Genomic DNA, 16467 nt, shown 5'->3' on the forward strand with positions numbered 1-16467 from the left:
ATCCTCATGACCAAGGTACCTGGCCAGTAACTTGGCATGAGCAACTTCTAGACTGGTAACTATAACACCTATACAGAACTTGAATGAATGATTGTGTGAATGAATCTATATATATGTGTGTGTGTGTAAGGAATAAGTAGTCAAACAATGTTGTTTACTTTTATCTTTTGCTTTATCATTATATTTACAATAAATGTGGCATCTTTGCCTTATCCCTCTTAATAAGATCCTGATGGTTTTTATTCTATTGGTATAAACACTGGTTCCTAATCTTTTGTCTGCCCTCCTTTCTTGTCTGGATTTCTGGGACTTCCCAGGGGGTGAAAATAACTCTGGGGAAAACCCAGCAAAAATTGTGGTAGGGTCATCCATGGGCACCTCAAACTCTGCTTGAGGTTTACATCCCTCCCCTAACTCAATGAGGGGGGGAGTAGGCTCTCAAACCCACAAAAGTCCCTGCCAATTAAGACTAGGTAGGGGAGCTTGGGGACCACCCCTGCAGTCATCTTGGTAATGTTTCCCTGGATCTCAATCCATATTGGAATTGTGGGGTAGAAATTTACTGTGCCGTGGATACATGTCACTCCAGTGCTCTTGCCCCACTAACTTCCCTGAGATCAATGTGACAGCACTCCCAGAGTCCACCAAAGCTATGGTCTGGATGCCGTTCATCTTTACCGTCCTGGTGTACTCATGTGGGGCCGTCACGACCCCCACCAGGCTGATTAGGCCACATTGGTCCCCGGGATTCCCCAGATTACATTGCATGGGTTCCTCCCTGTTGGGGCACCGAGCTGCTATATGCCCCAACTCCCCACACTCATAACAGTGATATCTCATTCCAGAGGTTGCCCTCTATCCTGGGCCCTCTGACTCGCTCCCCCAACCCTCTCTCCCGGACCCTCAGGTCCTTTTGGGGTCTCAGGCCACTCCTTGGTGCCTGTTCTTCCAGCAATGGCCTTCCTGGAGTTCTCGATGATCCGGGGCCTCGGGGTCGGGATTGGTTTCCTGAAACGCCGTGTTTCACCTCCCAGGCTTTCGAACAATTCACGGGCTGCCAGTTGTCTCTCTACAAGGGTGACCAGTTCATCATAGGTGGAGGGGTCATTCTGACCTACCCAGGCTCGGAGGCCCGAAGGTAGTCTCCTCGTATAGTGGTCCAGCACCAGAAGCTCCATCTTCTCCAAGCTGAGAGCCTCCGGGCGTAACCACTTCTGGGCTAGGTGGATTAGGTGAAATAGTTGTGATTGCGGTGTCTTATCTTCACAGTACTGCCATTCATGGAACCTCCGGGCTCGCAAGGCCATCGTTACCTCTGCCCTTCAGTCGGGGGTAATCTGCCGCCTCTTCTGCGGTCATATCATAGTAGACCTTCTGGGCCTCCCCGCAAAAAAAATGGGGCGACGATGCCCAACCATTGGTCTCAAGGCCAGGCCTCCCGCAGGGCTGTCCTCTCAAAGGCCAGGAGGTACGCCTCCACATCATCCTCCTGGGTCATTTTCTGCAGACAGTAGCTGGCCCGTATCCCATCATAGCCGCGGCTCAGCTCTATAAGGGCCTTCACCTGGTTCACTAGTTCCTGCAGTATGGCCCAATCTTGGGTGGTCTGGGTCATCAACAGGTGATTGGCCTCTTGCTGCAGCCGCATGGCCTCCTGTTGGGCAACTGCCTGGACCCAGGTAGCCTCCTGCTGGGCAGCAGTGGCTTGCACCAGTGCTTTGACCACATCCTCCATCTTCAGGCAGGGTGGTCGGGACCCACCCTGGATTATGTTCGCAGCGCAGTAATCCCACTCCTGACACCACGTGTGACAAGATGGCTGATGTTAGTATGGTGGGTCCTGAGCTTTTCTTGGCGGGGGCTAAGATGCCACCCCTCGCCCTTGCTCTTGAGGTGCTGAGGGCCCCACTAGTGGCCCGGGAAGGTGGTAAAGAAGGGAAGCAGGGGAAGGGTCTGGGTTTGCTCCTCACTCTGAGCCCCAGCCCCTCTCAACCCTTGTGGGTTCTTACCCTCTTCCCCCTTGGGCGGGGTACCTTCGGTCCTTAAATGCTGGGGAAGGGAGTCTCCCTCCCCTGCTGGGGCAGAGTCTCCCTTACTTTGGTTCCCTGATCTTTCAAGTCTCACAGCACACCTCCAAGCTCCAGTTCTCTCTCCTTCCTCCTCCTCTCTGACTGCCTGAAGCAGGGGGTTTTATTAGGTTCCTGACAGGGCCTTAATTGACTGCAGGTGCTCCAATTGACCTGTAGCCACCCTCCCTAGTCTCCAGGGAACCACGCCTTCATTAGCCTTGGGCTTATATATTTCCCCTCTAGCACTCTACCACTGCTCCCTGGCCCGCCTGTATCACAATATTAATGAATTAAGCCTGATGATGGCCCTGTAAGGTAAGAAAAAACTATCTTCTGATTCTCTGAGGATGTAATGATGTCCCCCATTAAGACCACTATAGTTTAGTCCAAGAATATCAGCACTGCTGCAAGTTAGTTTAGTGCACAAACTGTTAGCGTATGGAGCAATGGTTGGAACTCTATATTAACCTCATATCTTGTGTGTGCCTACATTTATTTCCACAAAACACTACATGGGGCACAAAAAGGCTGAGACTTGTCCAAAGTCACACAGTAAGACAGTGGGGAAAAAAACAGGGATAGTACTTAGATCTTCTAAGTCGCTGTACTGTGCCTTAACCAAAAGACAATAAATCAGCATATATATATGGGTAAATGTAAGAAGTAGGAAAGAATACCATGATATACGTCTTGGATTAAAAATAGTGGGGGGAAATTGTGATGCCTTTATCAGGCCCTTTTTACACTTTGGAATGGAGCAGTGTTTAAAAACAGTGTTAAAACAGAGTTTATATACTTCTCCCTCTGAACTGTTTTTAACAGGATTTAGCCAGCTGTATTAACTGAATAAAATAAACAATGTTTACATATAATGTTTGAGGTATTTTATCATTGCAGTCTCAAAGGCCCTGGAATCAAAAGATCTGCTATTTACTAAATCACTTTAAAGAATAAGATCAAAATTGAGTTTTATTTGGCTGATCTCAGACCTCTTTCAATTGGTTCCCCAAGAACTCAGTTCAACTCCAGCCTGATTACTTGGGTTCCTTTATTTGGCATACAATGATGTTACGCTGCGTTGATCCAACTCAAGCATAGGAGGTGGGTATAGGGCATACCACACATCCAAAGTTATTCTGTTTTATGTTTCAGCTTATTTTGTCTGTTGTAAATGGTTCCCTGGGTAATCCTTACCTTAGCTGTCTTTTAGCTTATTGACCCATTTGCCTCCCTAATTCTGTCTCCCAAGAAATGAGCCATTACCCATAGCCAACTACTCATGTCAAGCCAGACCTATAATAGGAGAGACCCAGTTTAATTCCTTAGATTTATCTTTTGGTCATCATGCTATAGTTCATAATTTAGGAAAACTTTAATTGGTGTACTGACAATTCCACTGCAGGCAACCACTATTAAAAGTGAACACAGAGGTCAGGAAGACATAAGGAGCAAAGTTTCCTTATAGAATTTCAGATACAGAACTCTTAATAAAAAAAAACACACACACACATTTGGTAAAAAGAAGAACAGGAGTACTTGTGGCACCTTAGAGACTAACAAATTTATTAGAGCATAAGCTTTCGTGGACTACAGCCCACTTCTTCGGATGCATATAGAATGGAACATATATTGAGGAGATATATATACACATATACAGAGAGCATAAACAGGTGGGAGTGGTCTTACCAACTCTGAGAGGCCAATTAATTAAGAGAAAAAAAACTTTTGAAGTGATAATCAAGCTAGCCCAGTACAGACAGTTAAGAAGTGTGAGAATACTTACAAGGGGAGATAGATTCAATTGAATGCTACATGAGTGCCTTATACTTTTTCACATATGATCACACTTACTTACATGTATCTATGTGTCTGCGTGTATATATAGCATTCAATTGAATCTATCTCCCCTTGTAAGTATTCTCACACTTCTTAACTGTCTGTACTGGGCTAGCTTGATTATCACTTCAAAAGTTTTTTTTCTCTTAATTAATTGGCCTCTCAGAGTTGGTAAGACCACTCCCACTTGTTTATGCTCTCTGTATATGTGTATATATATCTCCTCAATATATGTTCCATTCTATATGCATCCGAAGAAGTGGGCTGTAGTCCACGAAAGCTTATGCTCTAATAAATTTGTTAGTCTCTAAGGTGCCACAAGTACTCCTGTTCTTCTTTTTGCGGATACAGACTAACACGGCTGCTACTCTGAAACACATTTGGTAGTGATTATGCCACTTTGCACAGTTGTGTACTTATTACATACTTTCCTGGGGCCAGGTGGAACTACTATGTCACCTGTAACTTCATCCTTTGTTGTCAGTAATCATCTTGATTATCCATTCATAGAGTAGATATGTACATATCAGATGTGTCTGGAATCTCCATATAGATACAATTCAGCTTGGCTAAACAGCAGTTCCTATGAATTACATTTTCATCCACAGTTCCAATAGTAAACTTTGGGATGCTATATATACACGCAGACACATAGATACATGTAAGTAAGTGTGATCATATGTGAAAAAGTATAAGGCACTCATGTAGCATACTTGTCAGAGATAATGGGCTACCTGAGGAAGAGATGGGATTTGCAAAGTTTTTTATGCTGCCCATATAAATAATTATTTAGCTTTCCCTGTTGATATTAGTAAACTACTTTGTAAGCCGACACCATAGAATTCTTCCAAATGAGCATGAGTGAACTCATTGATTTGACCATGTGGATATCAGCTGTAGATGTTAAAGGCCCAATTCGAGTTGTGGAAAACTTTAAGTGTGGGTTTAACAAGCGAGGCCATCCTTGAGTGCCTCCTGGTGGCATGAAGGTACCCTACAGATGTCCAGCATCAGTTTCACCCCATTCAGAGTCCCTTCAAACACTCCAGCACTCTCTTGGGTTGATAGCCTTGTCCCAAGGTAATTTATTATTATACATGTCTCAAAGACATAAATTAAAGTACCATATCATAATTCAAAACAACTCTGCCTCTGCTGTCTTTTGTCACTCTAAAATCTTCTTCAGTCCCTAATCTTCCTTCAAATGGAGGGTTCTTGGTTTATTCCCATCATCCCCAGTAAAGTTCAAATGCTAAAATGAAGCAATAACATAAACAACATCCGCCCACTTTGGGCTTAATGAAAGTCTCATATCCTTCCTGGGTTCTTTCCCAGTCCCTGCTCCTTGTACAGGACAGTGGCCACAAAGCCTCTCTTCATGACCTTCCTTCACCCCTGCACTCAAACATTGGCAGGAAATGCCCCCTCTCCCACTCTGGAGGCCACTGACTTCCTTCAACCTTGTTTTCTTCCAGATCCCTGCCCCTTATATAGGATGATAGCCACAGGGGGACTCCCTAGCTCTTCCTATGGCTCTGGAATCTCCACCATCCATGTCTCCCATATTTCTGACCTGTCTCTCCTGGCTCCCCAGACTCCTTATATAGCAAATCAGTTCAGTAACCCTCTGACACTGGCTTAAGTCCAGTCCTATTTAGCAAAGCACTTAAGAACACGTTTAAGTCATATTTCAACTTCAATGAGACTTAAGCACATGCTTCAAGTTAAGTATGTACTTAAGTGCTATAGTGAATTTGGGCCACAGGCAGTAATGTGGATAGTGTATTTTATGTCATTTTCCAATGACAGTATACAATTTATCATCTCTGCTTGTATTCTTAACTCAATTTTTTCCCATATGAAAACTTATTTTTAAATGCATTATTTACTGCAAGACTCACTGCAAACAAAGTATTGAAACCTGTTCCAGTTCTAATATGATGTGCTAACACTGTCAACTTCATAATACACACTTTTGCCCTAGCAAAAGAAAGTTTTGGAGAAACAACTGGAGTGACAAATACCACAGGCTAAGGACTTCAACATGGAACTGCGTCTTTTCTTAGAAAAAAAATAGGGGAAATAAATGAAATCTAAAACAATATGGCTATGCCTCTTGGGTATGTTTTTTAGGAGACTCCATTGTTATTATTAGCTTCTTTCATTGTTTTCTACACCAATTATTCTTGATGAACTCAGTATAATTTGTACAAAATTCACCTGAATTTCTTTCATCAAAAAGTTTAATAAAAAAGAATTTTTCAGCTTAAAACAAGGATGAATATTTGGTATTTTACTGTTCTTTTTGCTCCAATTTTAAGCCTAGCCCTTCGACTCCACTCTCAACCTACTTTAATTGGAAGGAAAGAAAATTATTAACACTTACCACCACCAAGAGTGCAAGAATCCTGGGGGCTCCCCCAATGTGATGTTTTTTTCCCATCTTATCTAAAAGGAATAAAAATCAAGTATTTTATGCTTTTCCACTCAGTCTGAACAAGATACATTAACTAATCAACCAGATAGGAAAGAAATAATAGATTATTGTGCAGTTCGAAAAATATTTATCATCATGAATTTGGGATGACCACATAACTTAACACATCGTACCACCATGTACTCAGCATTTGTCACATATTTTGCAGAAAACCTATTTTAGAAATGTTTTAGTGTTTTTAAAAATTTTATTGGTACTACATTTTGTATCCCTCTGCCCTTAAGCTAGATGTTTTAGTTAAGCCCAAATGTACAGGTATGAGAGAGAAATTAAAAGTAATACATTTAAAAGTAGCTCTAAAAATTGTATACAGTGCACATGAGTCAGAGAATTTTAAGAAAAACTCAAGATGCTCCAAGGGTAATCCTAATGGCTCAGCAGGTGGCAGTCTTCCCTCCTGGTCCAAATTGCACCAGTATTTCAGCGTGGTAAGGAGCATTGTAGTAGTGCTAGAGGTAACTAATATTCAACAGTAATTTTCACAAAGGTACAGCTGTTAGGTAGAAGGGAATATCTAAAAATAGGAATTTAGCTACGACATAGGGGATATCACAAATCCCTCCACTAGTTACAGTTGGATATAGTATTATTTACTTGCTGTCCTAAACTATGGAGAAGTATTGGTGTTTAAACATGCAACATTATGACAGAGAGGTAGCAGCGCTTCTATGTCAGTGGTGAATGAAATGAGTTCTACTTTTGTGAAGTGCTTGGGGGTCCTTCGGTATGAAAGGTGGTGATGTATAAAAATAATATTCTTAATAAAATGGACAATGGTTAAAGCTTGGATTTTTCAGAAGAAAAGTTTGAGACAGTTTGGTACCTAACTCCCATTGAATTTCAAGGCCCAATTCTCACGGAATTTCAAGAACAGCTGATCAGACACCTAGAAGGTCTGCATATAGCTGGCAAGAAGAGGATACACACAGCCCAAAGGTCATCCCAAACAAGCACCAATAAATCTGTTCTACCATGTTATGATGTATTGTGTAAGTGCTGCTTACTTAACAGCAAAACTATTTTATAGGGTTTTTTTTAATTTATTGGGACTATTTTTTATATCCTTCTGCTGGTAAAGTCAGTTACTATGAACTAACTACACAGGGCTCAGGAGGAAACATAAATAATGATAGCTAGGGATATAAAAAGCATCCTTTCAAATACAGAAATCCTGCGTAAACTATACCAGATAAAGTGTAAATTGGAATAAAAGGCAAAGCAAGAAGTATAAAAACAATTTTTTAAAAACTCTTCAAATGCACTGGAATCAAGAAGACTACATGCATCCACTGGGAATAACTTGAAAAATTAAGTAAATCACCTGGAACAGATGCTATTCTTCAACGGGTTCTAAAATAAACAAAGTAATGTACTAAGAAAGATGTGCAGTATGTACTTAACACCAAAATCGTTAATGAACACTGGAAAGTCATTGATCTGGAGTAAAATTCATACCTGTGCAGAGGGCCAACATAAAGCCTATGTACTACTTAAATCCTTCAAAACATGGCTTGAGGGGGATTTAACTGGTGCTTAGGCTTTGTGCTGGCCCTCTTCACAGGGGTACATTTCACCCCAGTCAGCATCTTCAAAACAAGAGCCTGTGGAAAATAAGAGAGAGCTCTCTCTTATTTTTTATGAAGATTATATGTTCTTCTGTTTACCTGCTGGATATTAATCTGTCTGACTGCATAGATTTAAATCTAAAGAGTCTGTTAGGAAGAGCAGGCAGGAAATGAAACAATTCCAGAGATATCTTCAGGGAAAATATCAAGGGTCTTTAAGAGAACAATGAGCAGGCTATTAATAGGGAAATACCTATCTTACTGTCACCAGCCGGATAATTTTTCCAGGACTAGGAGAAAAGACACTGAACTGTTAAAAAAGCCCTGCATAGAGAGGAAGGGGCATGGAGAGTGAGTGAAAAGCAGCTGGGGGAAAACACTGGGACAGATACAAGGGAAAGAGAACCTGCTGCAGAGGAGCCTGTCCCTACCAGCCCAGATGTCAGGTTACCTGGGCTAGGTGGAAGTTACCTATACCTTATCCTTTCCTTGCTAGTTTTGGTAAGACCCAGGTGTGTAGGCCATTTGCTGTTTTACCCATTTTCTTCACTTGTTACCATCCTTTGGTGAATAAACAATACGTTGGTTTTGGAAAAGCTGTTTTGAGTCACTTTATCAATTGTTGGTCACATTTCCTGAAGGAAATTCTCTTTCGGGAATCAAGCCCTGCTAGGGGAGCCACAGTTGATTAATGGGGGGGGGGAGGGGCTGCAACTCAGAGATTCAATCTAAAAGTGATTGACCTCCAAAGTTCCACCCTTTAAAGAGGTTAAGGAAGCAAAGCCTGTCTCCTGAGGGGTGCACTTGAGAGGGGACTATGAAAGGGTCCATAGTGCAGCTCACCCTGTAACTATGACAGAACCCAATGGGATTCTAGGACTACTGTGAATCTTAGTTTTAAGAAAATTCATTTAAAAAACAGAGTATCACAAAATCTGGGAAAGCTTAAAAAAATTCCTTACAACATTATTTTACAGACTAATTGATTGCAATGTCAGATTTCCTGATATCCATCTGAAATTTTCCCTTTCTTAATTTTGTCCCATTACTCATAGTTACACTCTTGTACAACTTTAAATAATGATCTTTGTTGCTTACACTTTTCAAATAAAGTATAAACTGTTAGTCATTGCTTAGCTAAGTTATACATATTTAGTTCTTTTAGGGCCAAATTCTCAGCCTCAGAACTGTTCTAAATTATTTTGGCCTTAAATAGCCCCACGGACTGTTATGCTCAGTTGAGAACTGCTAGAACATGTAGGTGCTCAAGCCATGCCTCTTTCTTCTGGCCCTGCCTCCTAAACTGGAACCAGAAGAGAATGTGGCTTAAGAGTGCCTCCTATGTAGGGTGCCCAGACAGCAAGTATGAAAAATCGGGACGGGGGTGGGGGGGAATAGGAGCCCATATAAGAAAAAGCCCCAACTATTGGGACTGTCCCTATAAACTCGGGACATCTGGTTACCATACTACTATGTAACCTGCAAATCCCCCACACCATAAGAATCTTAATTTGGCCTGGTCTGGTGGGTTTGTAGTCCCATTGCACGTATGGATCAAAACAAAGAGGACAAAGCATGCTGGAGAATCTAAGTCTTCATCTTCCCTTACAAATTAATCATCCAGCTGACTTCATTTTTGTTGCTCTTCTCTCATTGCCCTCTCATACGCCAATATAATTCTCATAACAAGATATTCAGAACTGAATGTAGCAATTCAGATGCACCAAACTTATATAGGAAAAAAAGGACTCTCTTTTTATCTGTGATACAGAGATTCATCATGTGCACCCCAAAACTGAACTGTTTTTTTTGGCACCCATATTGCATTGCAAACACATATCTAATCTGCTATCCACTATCACTCTATTATCTCTTTCATCATTTCTGCTTGCCAGGATTCTCTGCCCCACTGATTTATCTGTTTTGGATTATTTCCCCTCCAAATGTATTAGTGTACAGTTTTTGAGATGAATCATATTTTATTATCTTCAGCCCAGATTTCTAATCTTTCTATGTCACTTTGTATTATTTTAAAATTTAAGATAATTGTAATTTATCCCAACATAGTATCTTCTATAAATGCCATCAATGTTCTGTTTACTCCTTCTTCTACACCATTAATGAAGAAGTTAAATGAAGCCCACAGATCTTTGCAGTATTTAGTAGATACCGCACACCAATTCAATGTTGCTATTTATCACGGCCTCTTGTTCATGATAATTCAGCCACTATTAGTCCATTTTACAGCGCTTCTATCTTCTCAGATTTAAATTAATTTTGACAGCAAGATTTTGGGAGACACCATATTGAAGGCTTTTCCAAAATTCAAATGTCATACCTAAAATGTTCCCCTCATCTACTCACTTTGCAAACCTACCCTAAAAACAAAATAAGCAAAGCTTTACCCTGCAAAATTTATTCCTTATAAATGAATGCTGGTTTTGCTGAGACAAATTATCCTATTAATTTTTTATATTTTTCTCTTAATTATTTTGCCCCTACTTCAATAGAGAGAAAAACTGGATATATCAGATGGTAACTGCTGGAAACACTCTTTACTTTAAAAAAAAACTAAAAGTTCTACCACAAATTTGCTTTTCTCCAGTCTTCCAGTGGCATGCCAGTTGTCCAGGACTGTTCAAAAAGTCATCAGTAGCAAAATAAATTTATTACTATTTGAATCTGTGCCACCTGGGATAACTGATTTTGAGATGTGGAAATTTTCCAAGTTATTACCTTGCCTGCTCTTTATTCAATGCTGTTTTCCCAACCTCTTCTTTACTTCCCACTTGTCAACTTATTTTCTTAAATATTCTTGTTAAAGAGAGATTTTAAAAAGGAGTTCAGCATCTCTGACACACTTGTCATTTTTTCCTATCATAAACAAAGGTTTCTGAGAACTAATTTACTTGGATTTTCAAAAGACTTACAGAGTCCTTTAACAAAGACTATGAAGACAAAATTAACATAGGGTAAAAGGCAAAAGTACCATCAGGTGTTAAAACTGGTTAATCAACAGGATACAAGTAGTTATAATACATAATTGCTTCTTGAAATTAAGAGAAGTTGTTAATTGGTATCATATGGATATGTACTGAGACTATTGCTGGTCAACATTATCTATAGAGTATATACAACAGGGACAGTCTGGAAATATAATATAGTATAAAACATTTCATTGCCATGTGTTTAGAATGGCTGCATTATCCACAGGTGGTGATACCATGAGTAAGTTATACAGGTCATCCCAAGCAAATACTAATAAAATTATGTATTCCCTAAATGCCACATTTGTTACAGAAAACAAGTGGGATCTTTATGTGGTGAAAGACATGGAAGGACGGGGTACAAATCACACCAGTGAATTGTTTTGCGAAGTTGGGGATGCCTTTGCCAGAGATGGGTGAACACCTGGTTAGCATAGACTTAAAAATCCAAGTTTATCAGTATAAACTGATATCCACTGTGTTGTTTTATTCCTTTTTTTAAAAAAAACATATACAGTTATTCTATTTGCACACACTATCAAAATTGTGAAAGAGAAGAAAACAATGGGAAACATACCTCTGATAAAAATGTCTGGGCAGATTTCTGTGCTCCTACATGGAGCAGATATTCATATACATACAGTGCTAACCTGGAAAATGAATGAACAAAAGGTATTCAGTATAGAAAATCTGTTTGTTGTTTGCTCTGGTTTGGTTTGTTGCTTTTTTTTTCTTTACGAATAGTCTCAGAAATTAACATATTGAACTATGTACTGCTTGATTGCAGAAAACATCATGTACTAAAAGTGTCAGATCTACTATTATCTCAATTCTCAACTTTTAAACTAGAGTATGTGGGTCAATCATAGCAGAGCTGTTTAAATAGCACTTAACAAAATATTATTAAAAAACCCAAATTAGTCTATGTCAATATTTTAATGATATTTTGGACAGATGCCCAGTTAGCTCATAGCAGTTCAGTTACTGCTGCTCTATATTTATCCACACCAAGCCAAGCCTGCAATAAAAAATACAACATATCCATAAATTATAGCAATACTGAATTATTTTTTCAAAGCAATTTTTACTTGTGGAAGGTACCAAGCAGTTAGCACCTTTGACCAATATCCTTTGTTTATTTACAGAACATGTAAACCACAGACTGCAGCAGTAAAAGCTTCCTTTGCTTAATCAATAATCAATGCACCCCCAACTCTGTTGTAGAGGGAGGGACCATCTCCCTAGGGGAAAATGTGAGTTAATCATAAAATTCACTGAATCCCTTGTATTTCTACTGAGATTGACGGTAAGGGTGTCAGTTATGGTCACAGCTCTGGAATGAGCTCCACAAAAGTAGACCCCTAGCCAGGCAAATCACCACTAAAATCAATGAGGCTCCATGAAGAGCTCATTGCATGGTGGAGCAGATTTTGTGAATACCTGTGCACTAAAACCAGGGCTGAGAACACCATCTCACATAGCCCACAGAAATGGCAAAGCTCAGGCCCTAATAACACAAACTGGATTTGAATCAGTGACCTATAGGTGAAAGGCTTTCTATCCCACTACCTTTTCCCAAAAGAAACCTCTCCCTGGCATATCACTTTTTCTCACAATGCAGCAGTTTAAGATCTTTCCAGTATACATTTCTTTTTGGGGGGATTTACATCTGTTCTGAAAAAACTGCTCTGCACAGAAATTGTATGTAAAATGTCTCTGCCCAAGAAAAGAAAGGGAGTCTGGCTATTACACTGTTTTAAGGTTGTATGTCTAAAACAGAAAATGGCTTTGTTTTTCATTATACAATCAATCTGAGAAGAATTTGAACTAAACGCTGTCGCTGTTTTTAAAAGATTTATATTAAAAAAATGTGGTGTTACTAAAAAAAGAGGTACAAAAGAGAGGTAGAGAAAGTCTAGTACTGCTCAGGACAGTTCATTTTACCACTTGGTCAGATAAAGTTCAGAATCAGCAAAGGCACTGATTGATTGCTACAGTAATTAATAGTCTATAAAATGTGAAAATAAAATGTGACAATATAAAATACAAGGGAGAAGTTCCAAAATACAGATTTTTCTTGATTCATATTTTGCTTAGAGTATTCAGTCTCCTCTACTATATTTCCAGTATCATAAATAAAACTATACATTTGATTTCTCCTGTATGTCTTAAAGTAACAAAACCTCTGATTCCTTCTAGTCTTAGCCCTGAAAGTGGTGGTAATACGCACATTTTTAAATTCAGGAATATCATGTATTTACAAAATAATACTGATATTAATTTGCATTAAACACCATTCTCATAACACCATAGCGGGGAAAGTATTTTAAGCATTTTAATAGGCTACTATATTGTTAGGTGCTCAATTACTAACGAGGCTCTCAGAGATTGGGATGGGTGTCAATAAAAGAACCTTGAGAGATAGAAGATCATTCATACTGTAGTTTCTCACTCCTAACATACGTTTCCATTATTTAATCCAGAGTTGATGGTTTACCTGGCTCCAACTTGTCAGACTACAAGTGTGAACAAGAAAGCTGAAACTTGGTGACTTAATTCTTTCTACTTGTATCCTCATTCCAATTTTAAGAAATTTGTGGATGTAGCCAAAATCTAAAACCAGAATGATCCAAAAGGGAAAGAAATGAATTTTTTATAAAAATAATCAGGATAACTTGACACTTAAAAACTTCTGAGACACAGAAGCTGTTTTTTTTTCTTCTTCTTTGTTTTTTGTTAAAAACAGCATAATCTCTGTTAGTTTAAATTCACAGTCTAGATGTAAAAGGATCGATAGGGTCATATTCTTTCTCTCATTGCAAAGGAAAACAGGAAAGCACAAGAACCAAAAATGTATTGAAGAAACACCAAAGTCATAAGACTACCATCTACACCGGGGTAGGCAACCTGTGGCACGCGTGCCAAAGGCGGCACACGAGCTGATTTTCAGTGGCACTCACACTGCCCAGGTCCTGGCCACCAGTCCGGGGACTCTGCATTTTATATTAATTTGAAATGAAGCTTCTTAAACATTTTCAAAACCTTATTTATTTTACATACAATAATAGTTTAGTTATATATTATAGACTTATAGAAAGAGACCTTATAAAAACGTTAAAATGTATTACTGGCATGCAAAACCTTAAATCAGAGTGAATAAATGAAGATGTGGCACACCACTTCTGAAAGGTTGCCGACCCCTGATCTACACAAAGCTTCAGCAAATATTGTACAAAGATATCTAACCTACACTATAGTACTTTAATATTTTTTTATAAAAAAAATTTAAATCTCATCTAAAGACTCCTGGATCCACCCTGTGAAGCAGATAACACCCTATTGGAGCTCCAGTATTAAGCACACCTCTTTTCTGCTCCTCTAGCCAGTGTGTATTTTGAAAACCCAAGGCTTCCGCGTAGCATTCCCACAGACCAAAAAACAAAACAAAAAACAATCCCAGTTCTAAAAGCTCTACCTTTTACAGTGTAAGTGAGTATACTCTGCAAATTAAAATAAGGGATTTATAATAATGCCACAGATTTTCTGAGATGAATTATTACATCCTGGTTTAAATGATCAAAGTAGTAACTGTGGGAAGAAAAGGTGGAACAATATGCAAAAATACCTTGTCTACATGAAAAACCGGTTCAGATTTCAAGGGAATAAGACATAAGATATCCCTGGTTTTAGGTCTTGAAGAAGGCTCTCCTGTGGGAAACTAAGGTTAGGATCATATTTATTGAGTGATTGCACAGTCCCACTGGTAGAAACGTCTAGGACCAATTCGGAGGAACAGCTTCCTTGTACAAAAGTGAAGCAGGAGGAAAAGCACAGGCTAATCCAATTGGCTCTTATCTCTAATTTTTTTACATCCCTTGTTGTTATTTGTTCAGGAAATCTTTAGGGAAATTAGCATTATAAATTCATCCAAAAATAAATGTATTTGCCTCAGAAATAAAAAGAAAAATAATACTGTTTTCTGCATTAGCCACAGCAGAGGGATCAACGAAAACTGAAGCTCTGTGGAAAGACAGTTGAAGAAATCAAAGAAGTTGTAATACAGAGCTACAGTGCAACAAGGGGGATTAAGGGAGGTAGTGACTACAACTACACAATGAAGAAAGACTAGAATAAGGAGGTTAAAATGGACATAATCTAGGTATATAAAAATTAGCAGACAGATAAAATTGCTGATTAATTTTCTGGGCTGGTATCTAAGAAAAGAACAATGAGACAAACTTTGCCTCAGAAGGGCTCAGGCCCGAAGTGATTTTTACAAAGAATGTCTTTACTTGACAGACTAGTGTAAGAAATGGACTACCAAACAGCAAGTATTAATGTCAAGCTGTCACACTCCCTTACTAGATGATAGTAAGTAGCTAGGTTGAGGTAAAGCACGGTGACTAGTACAGCTTCTCCCATCCTAAAATTTTCTGCAGCAAAATTTTTATATAGGTCAGGTTTTTCTCAGATTTAGTCTCAGTTATGACAGGCAGAGTCTCTCAAAGTCATTTGGTGTCATCCAGCTTGAGAACACAGCAACTACCAACATGTTGATCAGCGGTGTCAGAGGTTTGCTGATGTACCTCTTCTATGAATTCAAGACTATTTTTTCTGGATACCCTCAATGCTGGAATTTTGCTACGCTGGTTTGTTTTTCTGTTTGCTTCTGCTCTTCCTTTGAGACAGTGTACACAGAAAAATAGAATCACAGCTGGAAGGGACCTTGAGAGGTCATCTAGTCTCACTCCTATGCTGAGGCAGTTCCAAATATACTTAGACCATTCCTAACAGTTGTTTGCCTAACCTGTTCTTAAAAACCTCCAATGACAGGAATTCCAAAACCTCCCTTGGAAGCCTATTCCAGTACTTAACTATCCTTACAGTTAAAAAAAATAAATTCTAATATCTAACCTACATTTTCCTGACTGGAGATTAAACCCATTACTTTTTGCCCCATCTTAACAGGACATAGAGAACACTTGATCACTGTCCTCTTTATAACAGCCCTTAACATATTTGAAGACAATTAACAGGTCCTCACACAGCCTTCTTTTATCAAGAATGTCCAATTTTTCTAACCTTTCCTCCTAGGTCAGGTTTTCTATCCCTTTCATCATTTCTTCTTGCTCTCCTCTGGATTCTCTCCAATTTGTCCACATTTTTCTCAAAGTGCGGTGCCCAGAATTAGACACAGCATGCCATCTGAGGCCTCACCAGGGCTGAGTACAGCTGGATAATAACCTCCCGTGGTCTTAACTCCTGTTAATATATTCCAGAGTTATGTTAGCCTTTTTAGTAACTGCATCGCATTACTAGCTCATATTCAACTTGTGATCCACTATAACCCCCAAATCCTTTTTAACAGAACTACCACATAGCTAGTTATTCCCCATTTTGTAGTTGAGCATTAGATTTTTCCTTCCTAAATGTAGTACATTGTATTTGTCTTTACAGAATTTCATCTTGTTGATTTCAGATCAATTCTCCAATCTATCACAGTCATTTTGAAT

The 16467-nt window shown here is 39.2% G+C and overlaps 1 protein-coding gene across 11 annotated transcripts in view; it reads right to left on the bottom strand.

Moving 5' to 3' along the window:
• Positions 1-16467, bottom strand: part of SSBP2 (single stranded DNA binding protein 2) — a 286817-nt gene that overhangs the window by 204911 nt on the left and 65439 nt on the right. For all 11 annotated transcript variants that reach the window (XM_024104522.3, XM_005288174.5, XM_005288173.4 and 8 more), the window contains exons 2-3: positions 11532-11604; positions 6292-6353 (exon numbers count right to left, since the gene is read on the bottom strand). In XM_024104522.3, the coding sequence (XP_023960290.1) occupies positions 6292-6353; positions 11532-11604 (135 nt within the window). The remainder of the gene's footprint in view (positions 1-6291; positions 6354-11531; positions 11605-16467) is intronic.

The sequence above is a fragment of the Chrysemys picta genome, chromosome 6 (genome assembly GCF_011386835.1).
Source record: "Chrysemys picta bellii isolate R12L10 chromosome 6, ASM1138683v2, whole genome shotgun sequence".
NCBI lineage: Eukaryota > Metazoa > Chordata > Testudines > Emydidae > Chrysemys > Chrysemys picta.